Below are 27,141 nucleotides of genomic sequence, written 5' to 3'. Positions count from 1 at the left end.
TCTGGTCAGGGATTCCAACATGCAAGGGTCTTGTTAGAAACATGGATTTGTAGCTCAACTACTAAAGGCGCTACCGTGCTTGAGTGTAGGGTCATTTAATCAGGAGCTCCCTTATTCGAATCCAGGTCACACTGAGTGCTTGGCTGGGGTCCACACGGAGAGCTGCATTGACCTTTGTGACCCTGTGGGTTGGGAGGAAAATCATCTGCAATCCATGCAGTGACTTTCCAGTTCTGCAATTCATTAACAGACTGAAAACATGGCATTATAAAAAATCTAAAAGCTTTGTGAATGGGGTCACTTTGCACAACATTCTTCCAATCAGAAAATGGTTTCAGCTACAAAAAGTCTTGTTGCTGCTATGCCATTCAGCAACGGGTAGTTATGAATTTCACTAACACAGGACACAGTAAACAGGAAATAGTGTTCAGGCTTGTCATTCTGCACCAAAATCAGAACAGTGCTGCACTTTGATCACCAGGTGGCTCTTTTGTATCAGCTCAGAAACAAACTTTGTTTAGCTCCAGTATCTCAAAAAGTAAAATTAAAATTTAATTTGCTTTTGATGCATGCAATCTAAAAGATGATAAAAATAGCAACACCGACAACTGCGTCAACGTTCCAATGTCTCCCCCCCCCCCCAGGGAAGATTGGTCTCCTGGGCAAAAACAGTTTGTGTGCCGTGTTGGATGTGCTGCTACATCCAATTTTGGAGACACATTCATGAACAGTGAAAGATGTGCCATCCATTGGCTTGCTGTCAGTGACAGGGGCAAGCAGCTGCCTCAGTCAAGCTGATATTTAACAATGCACATTGTGCTGCAGAACGGGTGCAAGCAATAATTAAGGCGATGGCCTATTCCATTATTGAGAGGGCTATCTCTCCTATATCATCTTAGAATACAAAGTTAATTTCCTTTTGCAGAGGACCGCTATATGAGAATTTATGTGCCATAGCTGTTCTTTTAGATTACTGTAGGGATAACAATGACAGAACATGATGATGAGTCAATGTTATGCAAATCAGGTGAGTCATGTTATATGTCACACAATCGGCTGTGTAGTATAAAAGAGTAGTTTGCTGTTAGTTAGCTGGTGAAAATATTGAGCATTTAGCAGCGCCAAGGGTTCAGATGGTGTCTTCAATAGATCTAAACAGAGCAGATCGTAATAACGTCACAATAAACCAGGACACAGGTGGGAAAGCACTGGGGGTGTCATCCACAAACCAGAAAGCAATGGAAGTCAAGAAAGGGTAAAAGAATGAATTTAAGGAATAACACCACATATGTATTATTTATGGAATGCCTGGTCAAAAAGATACACACACTGAATGGATTTCCAGAGGTTAGTGCCAATATAACAAAAAGCACTTACAATATTGATACAAAAGAGTATTTGTGAGCATTCTGACACAAACAATAAAAAAAACAATAAGGTGGTCCAGAAAGTATGTTTTTTTGGCCTATATCAGATTCCTAATAAGTGTCATACACACAAATAGTTCTGCAGGGAATTCAAAAACAATCACATCCAGAAATACACTTTAAATAATATATTTTATGAAGCCAGTGGTAGAAGGTGATAAAACACCATGCAGCCAAACCACAAGAACTACAAGCTTGACTACAACAAATAAATGTGGTGCGGTAAAGCAACAGCAAAATAATCTGGGCTGAAAATGAAATGGAGAAATCTGCAGAGAATATGAATTAATTTTAATACAGTAAGAGCAATAACAAGGTCCATAGATGTATCCCTGTCTCTTTCAGACACCTTGTGTTACAGTGTATATAGAAGCTGGTAGAGCAAGAACAGTTGAAAAGGCAGTGTAGTTTTCTGGAATCTGGAAACCCAAAGCTTGAAAAATATTTTTTTTATTTATTTATTTTTTATTTAGGGTGTCCAATTATAATTTTTCCCTCGATGTTCTCCCAATTTGGAATGCCCAAAATTTTTTCTCCTCACCGCAGCAATTCTCCACACAGCTCAGGAGACCCAAAGATTCAGTGTGCATCCTCCAATACCATGACCAAGCCAGCTTCCTTTTTCACCTAGGAACTCGAGAGCAGATGTCAGCGAACTACCGGACTCTGGAGGACAAAGGCCAGCCCTGCAAGTGTCCACTCTGAGCTCAATGGGCATCTGGAAAGTAAGGTCTGCTGTAGAGTCTTGAGGATATACAGTTCCTGCTGTTTTTACCTCTCTAACCCACGGGAGCACCTGAGCCAATACGACACTTCCTTTAGAGTCCCCAGGGAAGACTGGCCTACTTCACACAGCCAGGACTCGAACCTGAGCTGTATGACTCACCCTGCGCACCACACGGCTGTGGAGGGCCACCTGGGTTCAGCATATTTTAAGTGTATCTAGAGAGCATAGATTGTACTGATATCTTAAAGATTCGATGGCTAGTCAGTTCCAGATCAAAACCGAAAGAGACAAGAGAAGATTAATACATTTTTTTGTAGACAGTAATTCCTAGATCTCAGATATTTATTGACCCCATGTATGAGTAGATGTATGAGTAGATGTTTTTATTTATTTATATACAGTAGTTTGAATTTTAAAACCTGTAAACAACTGTATCTAAGACTGCCACATTAATTAAAATAATATAATAAAAGGCTAGATCTACTACAGAGTTATTTAAAAGACACAGCCCTTTAGTACCACATAGGAAGCAAGGGGCCTATTTCTTCTTGACATCTGTTATCTATCAGATATTTTGTCAGCGTTATAACAGGAATTGCTATTTATTTATTTTCACTCTACTGGAATTGAGTTTAAGAAACAGGCTATTTCCCAGCAGAATAGCGCTGAGAGACGGACATTACAAAATAAGGCTCTTATACAGCAACGTGTTTCTTCTGCTAATCTCCTCAATGTGCGTGTGTGAATTTTTTATTAAACAATATACATCTTGGCTTTATGATACCTTTGAGGATGGAGTGTGTGTGTGTGTGTGTGCTGGTTTTCCTCCTGTGAGAGTTTTTAAACTGTAAAATTTAATTTTCGAGGCTTCCTCACATCCTCCTAACAGAGGAAGAATGCCCATCCCTTACATCTCCATCTTCCCCTCTTGCAGTTTGACTGTAATTCTTATGTATTTTGACTTCAGTTGGTAATTAATTGGTTGAAAATAAAACATATAACTGTACATCAACAGTGAACTTGAATATTATCCTCAGCCAAAGCATGAAACTGCTTTATGAAGACACTGGTTGCACCTGTGCAGTGTTAAAGCAGGTCTCCTGTTGTTTATATTTTTTTATTTGGCTTCACTCCCATTTTTCTTCACAATATTTCAAATGCTTGATTGAATGTCACCTCATTGCAGTAGCCTTCTTACCGATCATGGAGGACTGAACGGCAATAAGCTACCAATTGCCTGTTTTCACCTGGTCAGCATAAGAAACAGATGATACCAAACTGCTGAAACCTGGTCTCTATCTGGACTTGTAGGGGTAGGGGTAACTGAATAATGGGGAGCTATCCAGGTGAACTATCCACGGCCCATTCTCCTACCTAATCCCCCGGGTGCACAAAGGCCAGTGCAGGATTCCAGGAGGGCACCCTGTCCAGACTGGCAACTCAACATGACCAGTATTCTAACTCCTGATTGTATGACTCACCCTGTACTCATATACTTGAGTCACTGGGTTCTATTCAGATTACAGAACATTCTATACACATACAGTGCCTCTCAATATACTGAATCTGTAAATAAGTTATATAAGTTATTCTAACACTTGTCTTTATGAGGAACATGGTGCTAATTTCATGAAGCATCTTTGCTGTAAGTGATTCCAAAGCAAGATAACTACAAATGTTACTTTGAAAATTTTAAATGAAATTTGCTATTGGAAGTTGCAAAAAAAAAAAAAAAAAAAAAAAAAGATGGAAAAAAGAGACAAATTTGGATAAGTAGAAACGTCAATGCATTTGAAAAATGTACAGTTCGAAAAATATGCATGCTTTTGACACCTCAGGCTTTGACTGGCTAAATTTGGATTTTATGCAAAACCTATTCGTATAATGTAACCTTCAGACTGTGGCCAGTTCACTGAGAATGTCATGTTATTAATAGAAGTGTTTATTCAGAAAGAAAGTTTACCACTTTTTTTCCGCCCCATGTTTATGGAATCTATGGTACACGGACGTCATTCACCAATTCACTTCTTGGTTACAGTCCAGATGTGAAGGAACAGAATTATCTATGTGTGTAAAATACTGTTTTTGGCTACATAGATGCACCAATCATCCACCGTTAATTAAGGCAACTACTGATGTTATCCTGCAGTTTCAGGATAACATCAGTAGCTGCCTTAATTAACCAACATTACATTCAGTGAGCTGTTATGTATTGTGTATCTAGCAGGTGGCGTTGGTATACAAGCTGAGTTTTGCTAAGAAGGGAGGTAGCGAGTCACATTTTTAAAGGGCTGAAACAGGGAGTTCTGGATTGACACTCCAAAATGTAATTTGAAAATACCAAAGCAGGACAAATCCACTGAGATGCAGCATCTCATTTCCGGGGATGGGACTAAAGATAATTCACTCGGGAAGATTTACTGTATTAGGCCAGACCAATGTTTTATTGACCTATTCAACTCTTGGGCCATACACGAGTCATTGAGCTCCACAATTGGCTACTTTTAGTTGCAGTAAAAGTGAAGGGTTTTTAAAGTTGGCTATTTAACAATTTTTTTTTAAAACATATTTTACATCAGCACCGTGACCCGTAAACAGATCAGCCACACGGTGCTATACGCATGAAATCTTGACGGCAGCCAGCACAATGCGACCAACTGACAAATTGTTTACTTCCAGATATATTCAAGTGCGCTTCCCTTTGCTCACACACAGTCACCAGTCTCGCTGCGGTTCTTTCCTGCGCCTGCGCACCGCCTACCCTCGAAAGATAAGCTGTGTTGTTATGGAGTGCTGACAGGCACGTGAGCAGTGCTACGTCATCGTAAACACCAGCGGGCGACATGGCGGCTGCTGCAGCTGGCAAGGTACTGAAATAAAACCCACACAGAAGCGATTTAACACAAAGTAGGACCCATTTGTTACAGTATAAAGAGGGTATCGGTAGCAGGAAGATCACAGATTGAACACGTGTGGAGTTGTTGAAGCAAATTAGCCCTGCCACGGTTAATTAATAGATGTAAACAGAAGACAAGAGTGATGTGGATGCCACCGCTGAACTGTGTTTTCTTTCCACTACTACAGTATTAGCCTGCCACGAAAGCAAATCATTTTATGTTTAAGATGAACACGTAAACCCGTGGTAGGATCTTACTGTGTACATGCATTTTATTAAATAAATTTAAAAAAAAGCTTTTTGTTTAAAATAGGCAGACCTAAATACAACAGAAAGAAATACAAGCTGATGTTTTTTTTTTTTTTTCTTTTTTAGTGCCATAGAAATATATGCTTAAGGGTCATACTAGCTTTATAAATTAGAATATTAATACAGTTTGTGTTGTGTTGTGTGGTGGTGCTACTACGGGGAATCGGTTTTGAAATTGCTGTACCAGTTCCTGAAATGAAACTTTACCGAAAACCCCATTACATAGTACTGACTGTTTATGTTCAACAGACACTGGGAGGAAATGGACAGGATCACGTGTTTTCAGAACAACATTTGTTTACAGGTTTTTCACTATCACGCGTTTCGCTTAGCCGAGTTGTGCTGTACTAACTAACTTTCTGCACTGAGGTACACAAGCGGATGGCCTGCCCTTGGTGTTCCTCTGATTCAGGCGTTTAACAGTCGCTTCCATTGTCAGTATTTAAAAAACGCTATGTAATTTTAGGATGTGTAAATCGAGTGTGCACTGTTGGTTGTCTGAGAAGGTCAAATGTTAGTTTGACTTATTAATTATAAGCAATTTACGTTTTTCAGTTGCAGATACAGTATGTGTAGTTTTATTAATTCCCTGAGGAAAATCTTTTACTTGGTGTTTATAGAGATTTCAAAAGCTACTACTACTACTAACAATAATTGATAAGTGGTTTTGATATTGGCAGTTTCTATTATGCCCTTCAGTACACACACACAACCATGTGTTTTTCTTTATCTGTATATAATCTATTTGTTAGAACAGAGGAGTTTTAAGTCAGAAAGTCAAAATAAGTAACTATAGATTATCTGGCATATCATCTTCAGAGACTGACTGGATGAATAACCTGACTAACACATGCTAACAAAATACTGTAAATGTGCACAAGCAATGTATTGTTTAGATAAACAATAATTTGACTGTTTGCTTTAAATTCTATACATTAAGTGTAACATGCACTGTATGGTTCTGCATGTTATACATGGTGTATTAAAAATGCACACTCAATATTGCTGTTACTAGTGATTCTTGTTTGTTTACAGGTTGTATATGAGCAAGATGGCATTTTTATTCACAGCACAGAAAGAAATGAAGACCAAGATTCCCTCATTTCAGGCATACTTCGGATTATTGAAAAGGTAGACTTGTAATGTTTTAAATACTTCATGTTAGTGATAACATGTTTAAGTGATCTTGGGGATGATTTTAGGATTTCTCATTACACTGTTGGCTACAAGTGATATTTTAATATAATGGTAATGTGACCATAAAAAGAGCAGCAGCCACATACAAACTAACGTTAGCCACAAAATGAGGGAATCTGTTTGCAGATACTGCCGGAATTAGATCGTAATCTGCCACAGATACCTTGTGTTACTGAATTGGCACAGGGACTGGGGTAAAAACATCTGGATGAGTGTTTGTTGGCTTTTTGACTGTATTACAAAGGGTAGAAGTTGGTATTTTAAGACATACAAGGGTACAATACTAATACATATATTCTTTCTTTTCCAGGATGGTGACTTAGTGGTGGAATATAAACCAGTGGAAGATGGTGTTGATTTATCAAATATGCTTTATGCAGGAAAGGTATACCTAATCTTTCAAAGAACTAAACAACTGTTATTAAAGTACTGACAGTTGCATTTTGTATGTGTTTATTTCTACAGTTTTCCTAAAATTAAGTAATTGTTATATTTTTTAAAATTATATTTTAACTGAAATGTTTTAAATGTTATCTATGAGGCATTTTATTATGTTGTTCTTTTACACCACACAGTGCAGAAATGATATATAATACGTCCGTAACATTGACCTTTTTTCCAGGATTCCAGTTCAGTTGTAGAATGGACACAGAGTCCCACAGAAAAGACACAAAAGAATGCAGAACATCAGCACAGCTATGAAGCTGAATGGGATATGATCAACACTGTCTCCTTCAAAAAGAAACCTTACACAAATGGAGAAGGTGTGTTGAACTCTCTTTACCCACTCTCACCCATCAATCACAACCCTTTGAGAGGTTTTTATATACATATACAGTAGAATTGCTGAGAGATTAGTATGTGACAAGAAGGCACTGAATAAAATAAATACTAATATAGCATCATCTGTGCCAACACTTGAGAAGGGACTAAAAGCAGGACATCTCTGAGAAAAAATATTACAGCAAATGTGTCCTACAGAATGCCTGCCCAAAACCTTCCAGTTAAACACACGTCAGCACCATATGTCAGAGATTTTGTGGATCACACAGCAGTCTTCTGCATTGCATCCTGTACATGCAAAACCTACAACCTGCATGAGGCTTTCATGTGTATTCCCCAGAGTGGATTGAACTCGCCTTGGCAATATTATTAGGGATTTAAATCTAACGTGATCCCCCTAGTATACTCTGTCTAGATGTGCTATGAGGCAGCTAATTTCTATAGATGAGGTAAACCAAAGCTTTAGATTACACAGTGAAGTTGATCCAGAGTCTCCGAACACATCTAGCTCCTTACAGTGGGTATTGACTGTTTAGAATTATATATAGGAATATACTCCAGGAAACTTCAATCCCAAACCGGTGGTTATTGAGTGAACAAAAAATGTGACCATGTCTTTAAAAATACTGGCATTGAGATCAGTTTGCATAATACTGATACAGGATACAAACAATACTGGATCACAGTTTGTATGCATAAAAAACCCATGTTGACCAAGGCTGAGAGTCTGGTTATTTATATTAATTATAGTTGCCACAGTAACAGTTTGTTTCAAAGCAGTAAATGTTAAGCAAGTAACATTAGTGGTTTTGTACTTTATCTTTACATTAATAATGACACTTAGTTGTTGTTTCATCATTTTATATTAATAAAATCACTGAAGACTGGTAAAGATCTGCTAGAATATTAATACAGTCAGGGTAATGTGTGATGTCTACATTTGTTGTTGCAGTGTACGTCTTATTTATTATTTATTTAATTATCTCTCTTTATTTTTAATAACGTCTAGTAAAATAGTAATTACTGTACCAGAAAAATCTAAACAAACAAACACAAAAGTGCTAACCTTGATATTATGTTTCACTGTCACAAACAAACATCTTGTAATTATTTCAGGGACATCAAACCATGTACATGAAAGAAGCAAATGGGCCTTCTTCTTTAATGTGATTGACCTCAAAACAATTAAAATAAAGCTGGAGGGCTGGTCACATCTCGTCTTCTGCCTTAAAGATGAAACTTCCTTACCTGCCCTTCATTTCCATCAAGGAGGCAGTGATTTGTTCATAGATTGCCTTAAGAACTATGTGCTGATAAATGAGTAAGTACTACAAAAAAAACCAAAAAAACATTTTACTTCCTGAATTTAACAATTAAAGGGATTTGGACAAGTTTTCACAAGAAAACCTTATTGAAGTTATTTTAGCTTATGTAGTAGGGGGCATGTATGAAAAGGATTGATTCCCAAATGTTTTGATTATTTGTGCAATAAGAGCAATTGTGCAATTGCTCAGGCAGATCATAAATTATAATTGCACCGAGTTGCATTAAAGTTTTAACAGAAATATTCTGATACCTGGCCTAGTGTGCATATATAGGCAATTTCAAACACTACTGTTGCTAAGGCTTGTGCATGCTGAGCACAATGAAAGTTACAATTGGGTTAATAACATACTGTCATTTATTTAGAATATAATACACAGCCTTTTTATGGACTGTAGTACGATAGGATTATGATAAGGGATTAATTAAAAGGACCCTTTGATGTGGTTTACATTCTTTTGATGATAATTTTGTTTAGCAAATAGCAGGTTTTGTAAATACTGCACACATGGCCAACTAAAGAAATAGTTTGTGAAAAAGGCATGACTGGACATTGTGGATGAGCAATGATAAAGACACGGCATTTTACTAGGTATCCTTATGATGAGTAACTCATTGTGGCTTATCTATCTGGTCCTTGTTTATAAATGTCATTAGTGACTGTCAGGGTGGTTTAGTTCCATATGGATGATGCATTCGATGTTGAGCCCAGATAGGCAGAAATGAGAGTTTCCAAAGAAGTCATTGGTCTAGGTTCTTAAAGCTTTTTTTTGTTTGCTTCAAAGTTACCACAATTTTATTTGAAGAATTTTCATTTAGGGCTTGTACTGTATGTACAGCTTTAGAATGTACTTTCATGACTGTAATATGTGTTTATTTTTTTTTTTTTAATAGCCTACTCAATTTGTCAGTAGTAGTATTTTAAAGGCGTTTAATTCTAAATTCTGTAGACATTTTGATCGTGATTACAGTCTCCTTAAATGTTATAACCATAGTGTTAGAGTGCAGAAATTGTTTGATTTAGTAGCACTTATAAATGTGTTGTTTGGAATGCAGAAATGCATTTATCAGAAAAAAGCGTCCCTACAAAAATAGAAAGCAGTTAGTAATTTTTTTTTTTCCTGACTTAATTTAAATGTTTTCTTTTTATGGTTTTGCTTTAAAGGTTTGCTTTTGAACTGTCTGCAGTTCTGTTTGTTGAAAAGGCTTGCTTTGCTAGCTGAATGAATGACTTGCCCTTCATCAATCCCACTGACTGCAGTAGAAATGAGATGTGATTGTTCATTAACTACTGACTCTTCCAAAGAGCCTATACAATCCCTTGCCTACCTCTTAGAAGAAAATGTCACGTCTGATTTCCCATCACCTCATACTTACCATCCTGTCATATCTAAGCTCAAAAAACAGATAGCAGTTATTAAAGTTCTTATCACCGGCTTTAATAATGAAATTGTAAGGGTTAGGTGCTGGTGGGATAAATCAACCTTAGTCTTCCTTGTGTTTGACTTAAATATAATATCTTAGTTGCTGGATTTAAAATAACAGTACCTTCATCAGCACTGGAATTAATTATTCAATGCCTATTAAAATTCCTTGTTTGCTAATGAAGCTACCAAAGCCACAGTGATATTGCATATTTCAGTGTTAAATTGTGTTAATACTTTGAATTAGAAAGCAAGGTCTCTAAATTCACAACTGGGATTTGCTAAACTCACTTTGAAGAAGGGGAAGACCAATGCTTGGTTAAATTCCAGTACTGTTCAAAAACTGCCTGGTAAATGTAATTCGGAAAGTCTTCAAGTCACCAAACCACGTGAACATCTCAATCTCATTAACTACGTATTATAGCAACTCTGCTGGAAAAACAAGCAATGTAAACAGTCTTTCCGTAGATTAGACAATATAAAACCAGAAGCTTGTGGCTGAGGGAATAGGCCAGAAATAAAAGTAACTCCCATACTCTGATCATTCTTTTCCCCCATTTTTCCTGGGCTGTATTGTGTAGTTTATCATTGGTGTTTCCTCCTGTAGCACACTAATTTCACTATAAGGAATTTACAAGTTTATTGCAATGAGGCAGTGTGCAGGGGATAACTTGGACGTACTCCATGTACAAATGACTTGTTTTTAAGAGAGGCAATGTACTGAGACTTGAGACTTAAAACCAATGCATTATTGTATTTGTGTGAAAGTTTTTCCAGCAATTGTCATGCAATCTTATAATACAAAAATGTTCTCAAATATATAACTTTAACATTTATAAATGTATAAATCTTATGCCACAACCCATACTTATACCTCCAGTGCTAATTATTACACAACAGGAATAGGAACTGGATACCATTCTAGAATTTAACACTGGGACTAGCCCATATTTATTATTACTCCCTGCTGAGGATGAAACTGCCTATGAAGTAAATATAGTGAAACATATCTGGAAAACTGCATATGCAATTGTTATGAATCTTGGTATTAACATTATTTAGCAAAACTTATTGAGACTATCAGATTTTGATTATGCAAAAGGGTGTCTCTAACCGAACATCTTACATTTGTGCATATACTGTATCTAGAGAACTGCGTGTCAGATTGTCACAGTACTTGGTATTAACATTATTTAGCATAAGCTGTTGAGAATATCTGATTCTGCGGATATACTGTAGGGGGTGTCTGTCTGTCCGCTCAACCATCTGTCTGTATATGCATTAATAATATATCTGGAGAATCGCTTATCAAACTGTGATCAAATATTTAATTGGTAGTTCGAATTCTGTATGATTCTGTAGATAATGTTAAATTATGTCAAGGTCATCAACAGTGATTTATTTCCCATTAGGTCTCTACTTGATGAAAGAGTTTTAGTTGTCAGCAACTGCAACAAGGCTCTTTCTCAGTCCTTTGAGAACTTGTTTGATGATACCACGTTTGGCCTTGTTCAAGTAGGTACTCTTCTTCTTTATATGCATAGGCGGCATGGCTCTGCCAGGTTCAATGTAATGTACTATACTGCTGTTTATTACTGCTGGTAAAAAAAAAAAAAAAACATTAGTGTTCAGAATCCTGGGATTGTTTTATTTTTTTTAAATTAAATTTGACTCCCTCTGTCAACATATAAGTATCTTTGGGAAATAATATGTTAAATTAGTGTCTGTTAAATGGTTTAAAATGAAGGCTATTACCCTTGAGTGGGAGTTCTTAACTGAATGTGCATTTGCTTCACACAAACTCAGTTTATCTAATCCTGTATATTAGAATCCCAGAAGATTAAAGAGACTGTAGCTAACAAAATCATTCATTCACTGTATAGGTCTCAAATGGTTTGAAACATTGTAGCTAACACAGTAGTCATTCATTCACTGTATAGGTCTCAAATGGTTTGAAACACGCCTATGTTTTAGCAAACATGTATTTTTATATTAAAACTTGTAATTTGGTACCCTATTTTAACATCCATCATTTGCTAGTTAATGTTGGCTAAATTGGTGAATGAAGTGTGTCTCTTGCTCCTGTATTGTTTTTGGCTGTCACCTTTTTTTGCAAGAGGTTTCTTATATTGCATAGCAATTGGCTTTGACCTTAAAAGTACATATAGCTAATAAAATTAATCCAGTTAATCCTATATACAACCCTATATATTCCTGTATGAAAGAGGCACACGTTATGTTAAACATACATTAAAATTGTAATGGTATTTTTGTCATGGCATTTATAAACCCTGAGCATATCTTGCACTCTTTTACCTTGCTGTACATCCCATTAAAGGAATGTACCCAGTACATCTGAGTTGCTTATGGCAGTTTGAGTCCTTGTAGGAAAAGCAACTCTAAACTTTCTCCAACAGTTTCAAATCAGAAATCCACCTTTACCATAATGTGTGTGTTTTTCATATGGGAAAACCTGAGACCAACACCATGACAGCAATATTTATTAGGTAAGATTTACTGGAATTATGTTGTTAGCACAATGTAGTTTAACCTGGTTCTTTGCTGTTTTATTTTTTTTTTCCAGAAATTTAGGAAAGATCCTTACACAACAACAATGGGAGGCTTTTCTAAAGTTACCAACTACTTATTTGATGCATTTAGAGGGGCTGATGTTGAACACCAACAACGACCAGCCGCAGAAATGGCAGACATTCTGAATGAGGTCATTCCAGGGCTTGAAATCAACCACCAGGAGGAGCCAGGCTTTGAAGTAATTAAAAGAGTAAGCCAGTCCTTTCATAAGGAGTAAACATTTAGTCTCATTAGCTGCACAATTAATTTTTAATGGCCTTCATCCTTGACCTTTGTATCACTTGCAGTACCCATGGAAACAGTTGCTTTTTTAAAAGGCTTAGCAGCTTGCTAAGTATATCTGATTGTTTTCAGATTCCAGCCTGATTCACAGAACTGAGGTTCATGCTTGTGATCTTTGTAGCACAGGATGTAAGACATTTTTAGTGTATGGAGTAGTCACTGATAACTGAGTTCTTTGTGGGTTAATTCACAGAAACCATGCTGTTGAGTAAACACATGGCAATAATACAAACAGATGAAGCAGAACAAAGTATGTTTGGGCTGAAATCAGTATGCCATCAGACACTTCACTTATAAAAAAGAATGGAAAAAAGCTAGTAAAAACAGTTTGAAATTTCGTATTCCTGTAAGATCATCTGAAAGGCTTTATTGTCTTTATTCATGGGTTAACCTTTAAAGACAGCACATCCCTGCAAACTTTCTGGCAGAGAGACAAGCAATGTTAATAACTTATCTGCGTATTTCAGATTGATTTGGGCACAAAGCCAGACATTCAGAGAAGAGAACCAGTTTCTCTTGAAGACTGGGCTGAGAATATGGACACAGAAGGAAGAATACAAAATGTTCATGATTTAAAGCAAAGAATTTTCAATGGGGTAATTCTGTTTGTTTCATAAACCCTATACATTTTTTATCCCACTTTATTGATCTAAAACTAAATAGACTTGTAAATAAATCAAATATTTTAGCCAAAGGGCATTACAACCCTGAAACAGGAAAGCAAACTAAGATATCTTTAATTTCCATACAGTATGGAAAAATGAAAAACTGCATTTTATGTTTTGTATGGTTGCATTGTAAATTCTTCAGCAAGTACTTCTGCATGCTTACAAATGGATTACATTGAGAATGGTTATGTTATTTTTATTAGGGGAGTTTTAGTTTGATTCCCATCCATTACAATTATCTGTGAATGGAACCCACAGTTTTTTTATTTTTTTATTTTTTTATTTTTTTAACCGCAATCAAAAAAGGTGGTCTTTCATGCTGTGCAAGCAAGCAGTACATTTTCTTCTGAAGAATTAAAGTTTGATTACAATTTTGTGCCAGAGAGCTTGCTGTTGACCTTGGAAGTTGTTTACTCTGCTTGCTGTCGGGGTAACACTTAAAGAATTACACCCCCAATCACCGTAGACAGTGATGTATACATCTTGTAAGGGAAAGTCACGGGGTATAAGTCCAAAGGCTAAATCAAATAGGTGTCCCTAGCACTGTCCCTGGTCTGTTATGAGTAACAGGTGGGTAACCTTGTAGTTTGATGCCTACCTTGTAATAGTCTCACAAAATAATGTAACAACAGACTATTAGAAGAAGCAACAGATTTTGTTCTAAGGCAGTTAGGCTATTGACTGTAATTTAGTCTGTTATTTTTTTTCTTTTGCTGTATTAATAAATAGCTGTTACCTTCTTAGGGACTTTGCCATGCAGTAAGAAAAGAGGCTTGGAAATTTTTGCTGGGTTACTTTCCTTGGAACAGCACAAGAGACGACAGAAAGGTTTTGCAAAAAAGAAAAACGTGAGTATATATTTTTTTCTGTGACAGTAGTAGAATGGTTGCAAGACACTGTACTGTCGAGTTTACAAGCCATTAAACCATTGTTACATGTATGGTTATGTGTTAACCAGTCTGCCTGTACCACTGGGTCTGTGTATAGTCTGTGCATAGTTCACTTGTTCTATTTGTCTGACTTTCTGTAGTACAATAGTACAAAAACAAAGCCACTAACAATCTAATTTATTTCTTAATTAGTGACGAGTATTTCAGAATGAAACTGCAGTGGAAATCAGTCAGTGAAGAGCAAGAAAAAAGAAATTCAAGATTAAGAGATTACAGAAGCCTTATAGGTAATGATGAATCATTTGAAGTAATGCTTTAAGTAATTTTTTGACGTAAAATTTTGACTTCAATTTTTTTAAGTAAACCGTAAAGAGAGATCAAGCTATTTTGGTATGTCTAAACTGCGACAGACAGGAATGAGTTTAATACTACGCCATATTTCAGTATAGGAGTTCTGCTGATTTTACATTGTTTGAACCCACTGACTGCAATGCAGCCCTTTATTCAGTTCTTCAGATTATTAATCTATACAGTATTTTCTGGTGCTGTTTAGAAGTGTGGTTTAGTTATCACGCTTTGTGGTTTCCTCTCACAATGATTCAGAGAGAAAGACTTGATGCTGACTTACTTTGGCATTTGAAAGTATTTAAATACTTTACATAAATCACCTCTACATTTGCAAAATGCCACTGGATTGATATTATGATAACACATTTTGTAACATTTTGAGTGTGATGAGTCAAAGGGGTTTCGGTCTGTGATTCAGCCTCCCGACAGTAGGTGGCATCAAACCAACTCGGGACTTCCCTTACCAAGATCTCGTGACCATGGCAAAAGTCATCTTTTGAGGGGCGGCACCTTGGTGAGGGGCGGAAGTACGAGTATGTAACTTCCAGCCACTGGAGTCAAGTGAAGGAAAAGGACACGTGTCAGCTGGGGATTGGTGTTCCACTGACTACAGAGGCGGGACATTACATACTAAAGGGAACGTACTACTGTGTTCGGGGTTGGTCCGAAAGAAAAAGTAGGAGGAGTCACGGGTGAAGGGAGAGACTGGTTTTGTGCAGCGGGTTTTTTTTGAAATACTAACATTTCTTTTGTCTTTTTTTTGTTTATGGTCACGACGAAGACAAATTAAAGACGTGTCATCAGTTTGTTTTGGATTTCACCCCTGCACTCCTTCCCTCACACCATTTTGTTTTTTTTTTTGTTATTTAATCCTTTTTGTGGTGTATAGAAAATAAAAATAAATTATTTTATTTCTGTACACATAAATTACTGTCTGGACATTCCATTTAATACACTCTCGCCTCACACGTGGTGTCAGAAGTGAAAATGGATCCAGCTACAGTTTTGACAATGTTTAGGGAGCAGGAGGAGAAGCGAGAGGAGAGAGAGACACGGCACCTGGAACAGCTCGCCCAGTTCTTGGGACAGCTGGTAGAAAAACTATCAATATCAACATCAGAGAGAGCGGTTGCCCGGATGTTTGCAGCTCAGCCTAATCTTCAGAAGATGACCTCGGAAGATGATCCCGAGGCTTTCTTGATTACGTTTGAGAGAGTGGCAGAGGCTGCAGAGTGGCCTAGGGAACACTGGGCCATGAAATTGGCACCCTGCCTGACAGGGGAAGCTCAGGCAGCGTATCGAGCCCTGACGGCCACGAATGCAGGGGACTATGTTAAAGTTAAAGAAGCCATTCTCTCACGCCTCGGGATCACGGAGGAAACATACCGGCGCCGTTTTCGGGAATACCAGCTGTCCAAGGGGATGCGGCCCCGGGTTGCGGGACAATATCTTTTAGATCAGTGCACCCGGTGGCTGCGGCCAGAAGAACATACACCCCAAGAACTGGTGCAGAAAATAGTTATAGAACAGTTTGCGTCTATACTACCGCCAGGGAATCGAGAGTGGATTAAGAGGAATAGACCTACCACTCTCGAGGATGCCCTCCTCCTGGCGGAGGCCTACGAAGACGCAAACGAAGGTGCCGGGTCAGACCCCACTCCTGCCCCTAAACTAACTCGGACCAACCAACCAATGAAGCCCAGAGGGGGTAACCGGACCTTCAGACCATGGAGGTCGAGGTTAGCCCCATCCTGGGCGAGAGAGAATCCCCCTAACCTGCCGGTCGCGGACTCGCAGGACAGATTAACTCCGTTGATGCCTCCTAACCAAGTGTGCTACCAATGTAATGAGCCTGGACACATTGCCAGGAATTGTCCAGTAATAAAGGTGGACCTGGCGACAAGATCCTGGTCAGCAGTAACAGGTAGGAACACTGGGGAATGTCGGGAGGGCCCTTATCAGTTAAGAGTACAGGTCGGGGGAAAGAGTACTTACGCATTTGCGGACTCTGGGTGTGCACAAACATTGATTCGGCAAGCTCTCTTGGATGGGGTAGCCTGGGAGCCACAGGGTAAAGTGGCTATCTCCTGTATTCATGGAGAAACTCGGGTTTATCCCACCACTAAAGTTAGACTTATTGTAGGTGATTATTCAGCTTGCGTTAAAGTGGCTGTAGCGCAATGTTTACCATACCCTGTTCTCCTGGGAAGAGACTGGCCGTTTTTTGATCGTATTTTAGGTCGGGAAATGGTCTTAGTTTCTACCAGGGGACAATTAAAGCAACAGGAGAAAACAATTGGCGAGATTTTTCCGTTGCAATCCGACCTGTTTAACCCTAAAATCCGCCCAAGAAAAACAAAAAGAGAGCGTCGGGTGGAAAAATATGAGGGAACTCTGAGACGACAAGGGGAGGGGTCTGACACAAAAGTAAACCAATCGTTGAAACGGCAAGGAAAGGGAGTAGGTATTCAGTGTAACCGGGGCTGCGAGGTTACTGAGGTGGAAGGTCATGTAATAAAAGACACTCCTCTCTGTGTACCTAACCATTGGGACCGAGATATTGACTTGGGATATGAACAACAAAATGATCCCACGTTACAGTATGCTTGGAAACGGGTTAGATATATCGAGGGGAAGGATATGCAGGAAGGACAACCGGTGGTATTTCCGCATTTTTCTGTATCTGGGCACTTATTATATAGAATAACCCGGGCTCCCGGGACGGGACAGCTCGTAAAACAGTTATTGGTTCCTAGGCCTTTTCAGTCAGAAGTCATGAGATTGGCGCATGACATTCCATTTTCAGGTCATTTGGGAACTGAAAAGACTCAGGAACGAATTCTGGCCCGGTTTTTTTGGCCTGGGGTTTATGGTCTGGTGCGGAAGTATGTATCGGAGTGTCCTGAATGTCAATTAGCTGCCCCTAAGTCAGTTCGCCCCGCACCTCTGGTTCCACTTCCAATTATTGGGGTTCCGTTTGAAAGGATTGGTGTAGATTTAGTAGGCCCTCTGGAGGGAACAGAGTCAGGATATCGGTATATTTTAGTAGTAGTGGACTACGCAACGAGATATCCAGAAGCTGTTCCCTTACGCTCTATGAATGCAATAGCTGTAGCGAATGAATTGGTAAAAATATTCTCTAGGGTGGGAATCCCGAAAGAAATTCTCACTGATCAGGGCACTAATTTTATGTCAGACTGTATTCAGCAACTATATAAATTATTGAAAATTCGTTCAATTAGAACCTCAGTTTTTCATCCACAAACGGATGGGCTTGTTGAACGATTTAATCAGACTTTGAAAAATATGTTGCGCCGCTTTGTAGATCAAGAAAAACGCAATTGGGCTAAACTGCTTCCCTACTTGCTCTTTGCAGTTCGCGAGGTACCACAATCCTCAACGGGGTTTTCCCCGTTTGAGCTCTTGTACGGTCGGCAGCCGCGGGGTATCTTGGATCTCATAAGAGAAGGCTGGGAAGAACAGTCAAAGGAGTCTAAAAATGTAGTAAAATACGTGTTGCAGTTACGCGATCGCTTAGAATTAGTCGGTCGATTGGCACATGACAATCTCAAAGCGGCACAGCAGAAGCAGCAACAAAGCTACAATAAAAATGCAAGAATTCGGAACTTTCGACCTGGAGATAAAGTGTTGTTATTGTTGCCCTCATCGGAATCTAAGTTGTTTGCTAAATGGCAGGGTCCCTTTCAGGTTATTCGAGCAATTGGTAAAGTCAATTATGAGATCCGACAGCCTGGGCGTCGGAAAGAAAGTCAAATTTATCATGTTAATCTCCTGAAACCGTGGAAAGAACGGGAAGTCCATTTTATATCTCCTGTACAGGAGGGAGAGGATTTTGGACCCTCAATTGAGTCAGAGTCAGCAATTGAGGTCCCGATGGGGGAACAATTAACTCCTGATCAGCGTGAAGAGGTAAGCAATCTAATTAAAATGTTCAGTGATGTGTTTTCTAACGTGCCTGGAAGAACGCATTTGATCGAACATGCTATTATCACTCCGCCAGGTCTAAGAGTTAGACAGAGACCGTATCGCATTCCAGAGAGTCGGAGAGATTCTGTTCGAAGGGAGGTGGAGTGTATGTTGAAACTTGGGGTAATTGAACCTTCCCGAAGTGAGTGGTGTAGCCCAATAGTACCAATAGACAAGCCAGATGGGTCACTACGATTATGTATCGATTTTAGGAGGGTGAATGCTATCTCCAAGTTTGATGCATATCCCATGCCTCGAGTAGATGAACTCTTAGACAAACTGGGGCAAGCTCGGTTTATTTCAACTCTGGATCTGACGAAAGGATATTGGCAAATTCCATTAACGAAAGCCTCTCGTGAGAAAACGGCATTTTCAACCCCAGAGGGTCTTTTTCAATTTTGTACTATGCCGTTCGGACTTCATGGAGCGCCTGCTACTTTTCAGAGACTAATGGACAGGGTTTTACAACCTCATCGAGAGTATGCAGCTGCGTATATCGATGATGTAGTCATTTATAGTTCTTCCTGGAGAGAACATTTGACTAGATTAGAAGCCGTCTTACAGTCTCTGAGGAGGGCGGGGCTCACAGCGAACATGGCAAAGTGCGCTATTGGAAAAGAAGAAACTAAATATTTAGGTTTCATAATGGGTAAGGGTAGAGTGAAACCGTTGGTTTCAAAAGTCCAGGCTTTGTTGGATTCACCGGTACCTACCACGAAAACCCAGGTGAGATCACTGTTAGGGTTGGCTGGTTATTACCGCCGCTTTATTCCACACTTTTCCACTATAGCCGCCCCTCTCACTGATCTCACTAAAAAGAACGCTCCAAATAAAGTTAAGTGGAGTGCAGAGTGTCAGACAGCCTTGGAATCTATTAAAACTAATTTGAGTCAGGCCCCAGCATTAATAAGCCCGGATTTCAGCCGAGAGTTCGTCCTGCAGACAGATGCATCGCAGACTGGTCTGGGGGCGGTTCTGTCCCAGGAGAGAGATGGTATAGAACACCCGATACTATACATCAGTCGGAAGTTACTGCCCAGAGAACAGAGGTATTCGGTAGTGGAGAAAGAATGCCTGGCAGTGAAATGGGCAGTGGAATCTTTAAAATACTATCTTCTGGGACGACCCTTTGTACTCATCACAGATCACGCTTCTTTAAAGTGGTTAGACACGATGAAGGATTCAAACGCTAGGATTACGCGGTGGTACCTGGCGCTCCAACCCTTCGCCTTTCAAATAAGGTATCGTGCGGGTAAGTTACATCAAAATGCTGATTTTTTTTCCCGGGAGGGAGGTAAAAGGGAAGGGTTAGAGGTTTCCGAGTGTTCCTTCGGCTCCACTCTGAGGGGTGGGATATGTGATGAGTCAAAGGGGTTTCGGTCTGTGATTCAGCCTCCCGACAGTAGGTGGCATCAAACCAACTCGGGACTTCCCTTACCAAGATCTCGTGACCATGGCAAAAGTCATCTTTTGAGGGGCGGCACCTTGGTGAGGGGCGGAAGTACGAGTATGTAACTTCCAGCCACTGGAGTCAAGTGAAGGAAAAGGACACGTGTCAGCTGGGGATTGGTGTTCCACTGACTACAGAGGCGGGACATTACATACTAAAGGGAACGTACTACTGTGTTCGGGGTTGGTCCGAAAGAAAAAGTAGGAGGAGTCACGGGTGAAGGGAGAGACTGGTTTTGTGCAGCGGGTTTTTTTTGAAATACTAACATTTCTTTTGTCTTTTTTTTGTTTATGGTCACGACGAAGACAAATTAAAGACGTGTCATCAGTTTGTTTTGGATTTCACCCCTGCACTCCTTCCCTCACACCATTTTGTTTTTTCGTTTGTTATTTAATCCTTTTTGTGGTGTATAGAAAATAAAAATAAATTATTTTATTTCTGTACACATAAATTACTGTCTGGACATTCCATTTAATACACTCTCGCCTCACATTGAGTGAAAGTTTTTCTAAACTTGACTATAGCCTTTTTAGTCCTATTTGCTTTTAACAGGCTGCAAATGGAGCTCAAATTCTCCTTTGTAACACAAATATATTCTGCTTTAGTCTGTTCATCTCAATGAAAGACAGTGTTTGACAATTCTTGGAAAGAGCAAAAAGGAACATAGCTTGCCATAATAACATATGCAGCCTATAAGTTTTGAATGTATTGATCTGTGTCCAGTCCTTGCAGCATAATGCTGTTAGGTTGGACAGTAACTGTGGTTTATCGGTGTAGAGACAATATATTCATTGGCCTTTGTTAGACTCTGAGAATAATTTTGCATTTATAATAAAAGCATTGTGGCACAAACAGTTTTGACCTGTGGTATTAGAGACCTAATGTATACAGTAGGAAAAGAGAAATTTCCATTCTGAAATCCCCTAGTTTAGGTCTGTAAATGTATCAGTTGAATTAATTGTTTCAAACTGGAAGTCTTCATTGAAAAATACTTCTAGACCAAACATTTGTCATGAACTTAAGTTTCTTTTAGCATTTCTAAATGTAGTACCATTGTTTAATAGCTGTGGACAGTATGTTGGAGATGCCAACATATCAGTGACCAAAACTGCTTCACTGTTCATTGCTGAGTCGTGTGGTTCTGTGTGTAATGCTTATTTACATACCAAAATAAGACTTATTTGGATCTAATGCAAAGCAAAATGTTTTATTTCTATACATGTTTTTCTGCTCCACAATTTGTGAAACTGTAAACTGCAGGGAAAAAGATGTATGCTATATAGTCATTGTGTATGTTTCTAGAGAAAGATGTGAACAGAACAGACCGAACCAACACGTTTTATGAAGGTCCAGATAACCCAGGACTTATTTTACTTCATGATATTCTGATGACATACTGCATGTATGATTTTGATCTTGGTAAGTCTTAAATTGTATATTCATTCTACCCTCACAATGTTCTGGACCCAGTGTCACTAGTAGTTAAGATAAGATAATAAACCTGTGCTTTTTTATTTGCATTTTTGTGTATTACCAATACATGCATAATGAATAGTGATCATGCCTAGAACTTCTAAAAATATGAAACCTTTTTTGATTTGGAAAAACAGAATTAACCGAGATGACACCCAAGTGGTAAAAATAATATAAATGACTTGTTACATGTTATTTGTTTCAATAAATCCACTGTCACCACTTCACACCGGACACCATGTGTTCAGAAGTGCATAACTGCCTGGTTTAAATACATGTCCTGGAGTGGTGAAATTTGTTGTCTTACATGACGATGAATTTCACTTTAATGGCGATTTATTTATTTATTTATTTTTCCCCACAAGGGTATGTTCAGGGAATGAGTGATTTACTTTCTCCAGTTCTCTATGTAATGGAAAATGAAGTGGATGCCTTCTGGTGCTTTGTGTCCTTCATGGATCAGATGGTAAATGCTTTTAATGAAGTATTAGATTTCTTCTTTCTTTTCTTAAAAAAAAACAAAAAAAAACAACAAAAACATGTTCTCTTGCATTTTGATTGTATAAAAAGCAAATAACAAGTGTTAAATAATGGGTCAGTAGAAAAGCAATATTTGCAAACTAAAGATTCAAAATGCAATTCTGCTACTGCGTAGGTCACTAAACAGTTTAAATCCCCAGCGTATGTATATTTCCACACATTGGGGTGTGCAAACTTTTGATGACGTCTATCTCTCTCCACTCTTTCTCGCTCACACACACACATACTGTATATGGAGGCATTTCTCCTTTCCAGTCAAGTTTTATTTTGTAGTGGAGTTGCAAGTATAATTAAACACAGAACATACAAGAAAACTAAACAAGTTTACTCCATGTTGTTTTACAAAGAGAAACGATTGACTGTTACATCTAAATGCTGTTGGCTTAAACACACCCTCATAAACCATAAAATAACTGGGAATAAAAGTGTGCAAAAAAAGCAAAACCTTAAATTTATTGCTGTAATTTTGAAAAAACATATATAAAATCAGGTTAAACCCAGGAAAAACCTGAAAATCAGATGCCCTAAGTATACATTAAAGGAATTTACTTTAATTCTATGTATTTATTTTATTTTTAAGCACCATAATTTTGAGGAGCAGATGCAGGGGATGAAGACCCAGTTGATTCAGCTTGGCACTTTACTGCGCTTGCTAGACCTTGCATTCTGGAATTACCTTGGTAAGGGGATGAAGCTTTACTTTGTGTATTCTCTGTAATAGGCATTTTCAAATAGTATTATAGTTAGTACTAGTAAATGTCTTTATCAATATGAGCAATAGTGTATTTGATTCTGAAACACTCAAGTAGCCTGGCACATTTTGCATTTTGATAAAAACAAAAAAATGAAAACTTTGGTTGCTTAATTCTGAAAGCATAATCTGCAAAGATGACATGTTACGATTTGCATTGTAATTGACTGAAATTGCTGCTGGAGTAGTGGAGAATTGTACTGAATTGCATGATACTTCAGAGAACAGCTGGGGCTTTGGAATGTATGATCAGTGTGCAATTTAAAATTCAGAATGTATGGAATTGCTCAAATTAAGGTTTTCTCAACGGATATCAAATTTTAGATGATCTGTCCTTGATTTGCTGTTTGGTGAATCTCTGGTCAAAACTTCCACTTCAGTCAATCAATCAATCAATCAATCAATCAATCTTTATTTTATATAGCGCTTCATAGTGGAACACCATGACAAAGCACTTTACAATACAAGAAAATCCATAATACTTCAAATAGAGAAATACATATTCCATGATATACAGTGGAAAGTACATAATGCATGAAAATAGCATAATACATAATACACTGAATACAGTGGAAAGTGCATAATACTTGATAGTAGCATAATACATGAAGTAGTACACTAAATACAGCGGAAAGTGCAGAATACTTGAAATAATACAATAAATACAGTGGAAAGTGCAGGATACATGAAATATTACAATAAATACAGTGGAAAGTGCAGGATACATGACAGTAACAATACATGAAATAGTAGCAGCAGCTAATACCAGATATCAGGCTTAAGGAGCATGGAAAGCAAGAGAGTTGATATAAAGTGAGCTACAGTCGGAGCATCATGAACCAAAGGTGGGAGAGAGTTCCAGAGAGTCGGAGCCATGAAGCTAAATGAGTGTTTTCCAAGTTTGGTGCACTTTTACTTGGGGATAACAAGCAGGCCAGAGTCGGAGGAGCTCAGCTTGCTGGTAGAGACATAGCGAGTCAGCAGGTTGAGGAGTTTCAAAGTTAGTTTGGAGTTCAAAGTTTTATTAATAATAATGTATAGAAAAAACAAACAGACCATGCTTGCTGAAACTGATTGTTCATTGCATAATTTTAAATATTCAGAAGCTAAGTTTGTCTTATTGCACAGAATCACAAGATTCAGGATACCTCTACTTCTGTTTCCGGTGGCTTCTAATCCACTTTAAACGGGAATTCAGCTTCCAGGATGTACTGCGGCTATGGGAGGTGAGAGTCTACTGCCAGCCAAGAATTAGAGTTAGAAAGAGCTGTGTACAAAAATGTTTTATACACGATTTATGGGAGCAACCTTTGTCCAACATTACACAGAGGGGAAGCAATTTATGCCCAATTGCGTCTTCTTTATACAGCAAAACAATGTTAAAACTGTAACATACTTTAATATAAATAGACCTTTATTATTGATGCTTAGTTGCTACTCCAGTTACATCTTGTAGCGGTTTGGGCATGTTTGCTTTAGATTTTTTCCTCCTATGTTTTATGGAACCCTTCGTGCTTGCAGGTTTTATTTTGCGAGAGGCATTTGATCTATTCATCAAAAATAATAGTAAACCCTAAAAGCTCTTTCTACAATATTCTTGTTAAAGGTGATGTGGACTGGATTGCCTTGCCAAAACTTCCACCTGCTTGTTTGCTGTGCCATATTGGATTCTGAGAAACAGAAAATAATGGATGAAGATTATGGATTTAATGAAATTCTCAAGGTAATAATAACATTGGTGTCTTCTTAATTTTGTATTATATAATTATTGTATGTATTTACCTTTGTTGAAGTATGCACTTTAATTTCTTCAGGGTGTTCAGTGGGTTAATGCAAATTCCAATCTGACTGTATAGCAGATTATATCACAAAAGTACAGTCTGCCACTCTTGTCACCAATGATCTGTCAGTACAATTGACCATATACATCACCATATACATCGCCAGTGCTTTCTCATTTATACTGTCAGTATTTTACAAACACAAGACATGCAGTTCTTTTTGATTCACATAAAATACAAAAGTAATACATGGGTTTCAGTCTTTTTCTTTCTTTTTTTTTAACTACTTCAGATTTTCAGTTTTAGTCTGCTGCTTTCTGAATTTTATAGTTCACTTTTATCATAGCACATCAACGAGCTTTCCATGAAACTGGACGTGGAAGAGGTTCTTCGTAAAGCTGAGGCAATCTGTTTTCAGATCAAAAATTGCAAGGTATGTTGATTTGTATTGTTTAATACATTGTTTTGTTTTACTTAATTTTGTTTCACATTATGCATGTAGGGATGCTTTTTATTTGTACACAGGTGCACTCATGTCAAGTTCCTGATGGTTCTGTGCAGTGCATTGCTTTAATGAGAGAAGGTGAAATCCTTATCAGTTTGTTTTTGTTTTAGGATTTACCTTATGCAGTTCGTGAGATCCTGGAAGTGATGCCTGACACAGACGCCCCTGCAGCAGAGATATGCGAACATGGAGCACTTGATACCAGGAGCCCACCTAATGCAACTTGCACAGATGAGTTACAGCCAAACTCTGTGCTGAATGGAAGGGGCGGAAATTCAGGGTGCAGGGAGACAGCACAACACGTTTCCAATTTGGCACATGTATAGAACTGGAAAACTAAGCAGTCTTTATACCAACAACATTTTGTTTTTCCCACCAACCTCAAACATACAAAGGGTTTGATTTTAAATGTTTGGTTTTCAAAAGGTGGTAATTTTAAATAAGTTTCTTATACTTTGGCACTATTGGTAATGGAAAAAAGGATCAACAAAGATAGCAGATCTAATTATTTTTGTAATTACTTGTACCATTGTGTCCTTTCATTCTAAATAAGCATTCCTTTTTCGCTTATTGATGCTACATATATTTCTTACTATAAGAAAGTGGGGGTTCGGAACAGGTTGATCTTTTTGAATAAAATGTTCCGAAACATGTATAAATACATTTTAAATCTTGGTAAGTCTAACAAAGTTAATCAGCTTTGTAAAAAATAAAAAAAGTTTAAAGAAGAGCAGTTGTAATAATCATGGAATGGTATAATCATGGACAGGAAGAACAGTTTGGACGCTAATTGTAAGGTGCAAATGACAGTATTGTTTGTGGCAATGTTGATTGAAGACACATGCAAATCATTCTAAAGACCACAAACATGAATGTTTTATCTTGCAGCAAGCATGCAAGAGTTAAGTTATACATTTGAAGTGCACAGCTTGACAATAAATTTGATTTCATATCTATCTATCTATCTATCTATCTATCTATCTATCTATCTATATATATATATATATATATATATATATATATATATATATTATATATATTATGCTATGTTAAAAAGTTTTTAAGGAAATGTGACACTATTATCTTAATTATTTGACCTTTTATAAATTATATTTATTGAAAATCAGGGTACAGTGTGTATTTGGATATATACAGGTGTATATGTATATTAACTTACTGTATGTGTTTGATCATTCTTTTGGTAAAGAAAAATGTTACAGACTTATATGCCTACTTTTATTGGTTTGTATGCTTTATATAATAGTGTCACAGTGTTCAGCTGTAATTTTCAATTGATAGAGCTTACAATTGAGATGGTTATAAGTGGCTTTGACAATGTGTAAACAGCTTTTGTCATGTTGGCAGGTCAAAGTTGTTAGAACTATCAAGGTAAACATTTTCTTCAGCAGAGTTTGCAGACTTCCTGTGAATATGCAAAATAACTTAAAAATAAATGAAGCAAAGCAACTACTGCAACTGTTTTTCTTGTAACTTCAAACTTTTGCAACTGTATGCCATCATGTTATGTTTTGTTTAAAATACATGGTACATCAAACACTGTTGTATTCATCTTTTGTAAAGAAAATGTACTTTAGGCAGGATGTGCACACGTTGTAATGTTGCAGCTAGTGATTGTCTCTTGATATGACTGATGATGCATATATTATTGACCAGACAGCTTTTCCTAACACACATGACTTAGGAACAGCTTGCGGAAGGGCTGAAGTATTAAAAAAAAAATAATAATAATAATAATAATGCAACAAAGAAAAAGAAAAAAAGCTGTTG

The 27,141-nt window shown here is 37.8% G+C and overlaps 1 protein-coding gene across 2 annotated transcripts; it reads left to right on the top strand.

Annotated features, from left to right (window-relative positions):
- The first annotated feature begins 4,921 nt into the window (after positions 1–4,921).
- On the top strand, positions 4,922–26,336 carry LOC121320057 (TBC1 domain family member 15-like). 2 transcript variants are annotated; one of them, XM_041258211.1, is made up of 17 exons: positions 4,922–5,021; positions 6,395–6,490; positions 6,867–6,941; positions 7,179–7,320; positions 8,456–8,660; positions 11,499–11,601; positions 12,671–12,868; positions 13,428–13,556; positions 14,373–14,476; positions 14,711–14,805; positions 21,606–21,722; positions 22,142–22,242; positions 22,897–22,996; positions 24,196–24,293; positions 24,674–24,790; positions 25,195–25,281; positions 25,464–26,336. In XM_041258211.1, exons 1-17 carry the CDS (start codon positions 4,998–5,000, stop codon positions 25,677–25,679), a joined length of 2,007 nt encoding a protein of 668 aa, XP_041114145.1. In that variant the 5' UTR covers positions 4,922–4,997; the 3' UTR covers positions 25,680–26,336. The 2 variants fall into 2 exon arrangements, with proteins under 2 accessions (XP_041114145.1, XP_041114146.1); XM_041258212.1 differs by lacking the exon at positions 4,922–5,021 and adding an exon at positions 5,778–5,793.
- The last annotated feature ends 805 nt before the right edge of the window (positions 26,337–27,141 follow it).

The sequence above is a fragment of the Polyodon spathula genome, chromosome 8 (assembly GCF_017654505.1).
Source record: "Polyodon spathula isolate WHYD16114869_AA chromosome 8, ASM1765450v1, whole genome shotgun sequence".
Classification (NCBI taxonomy): domain Eukaryota; kingdom Metazoa; phylum Chordata; class Actinopteri; order Acipenseriformes; family Polyodontidae; genus Polyodon; species Polyodon spathula.
The sequence above is the reverse complement of the archived record's forward strand: the minus strand, read 5'-3'. Positions and strand labels throughout refer to the sequence as shown.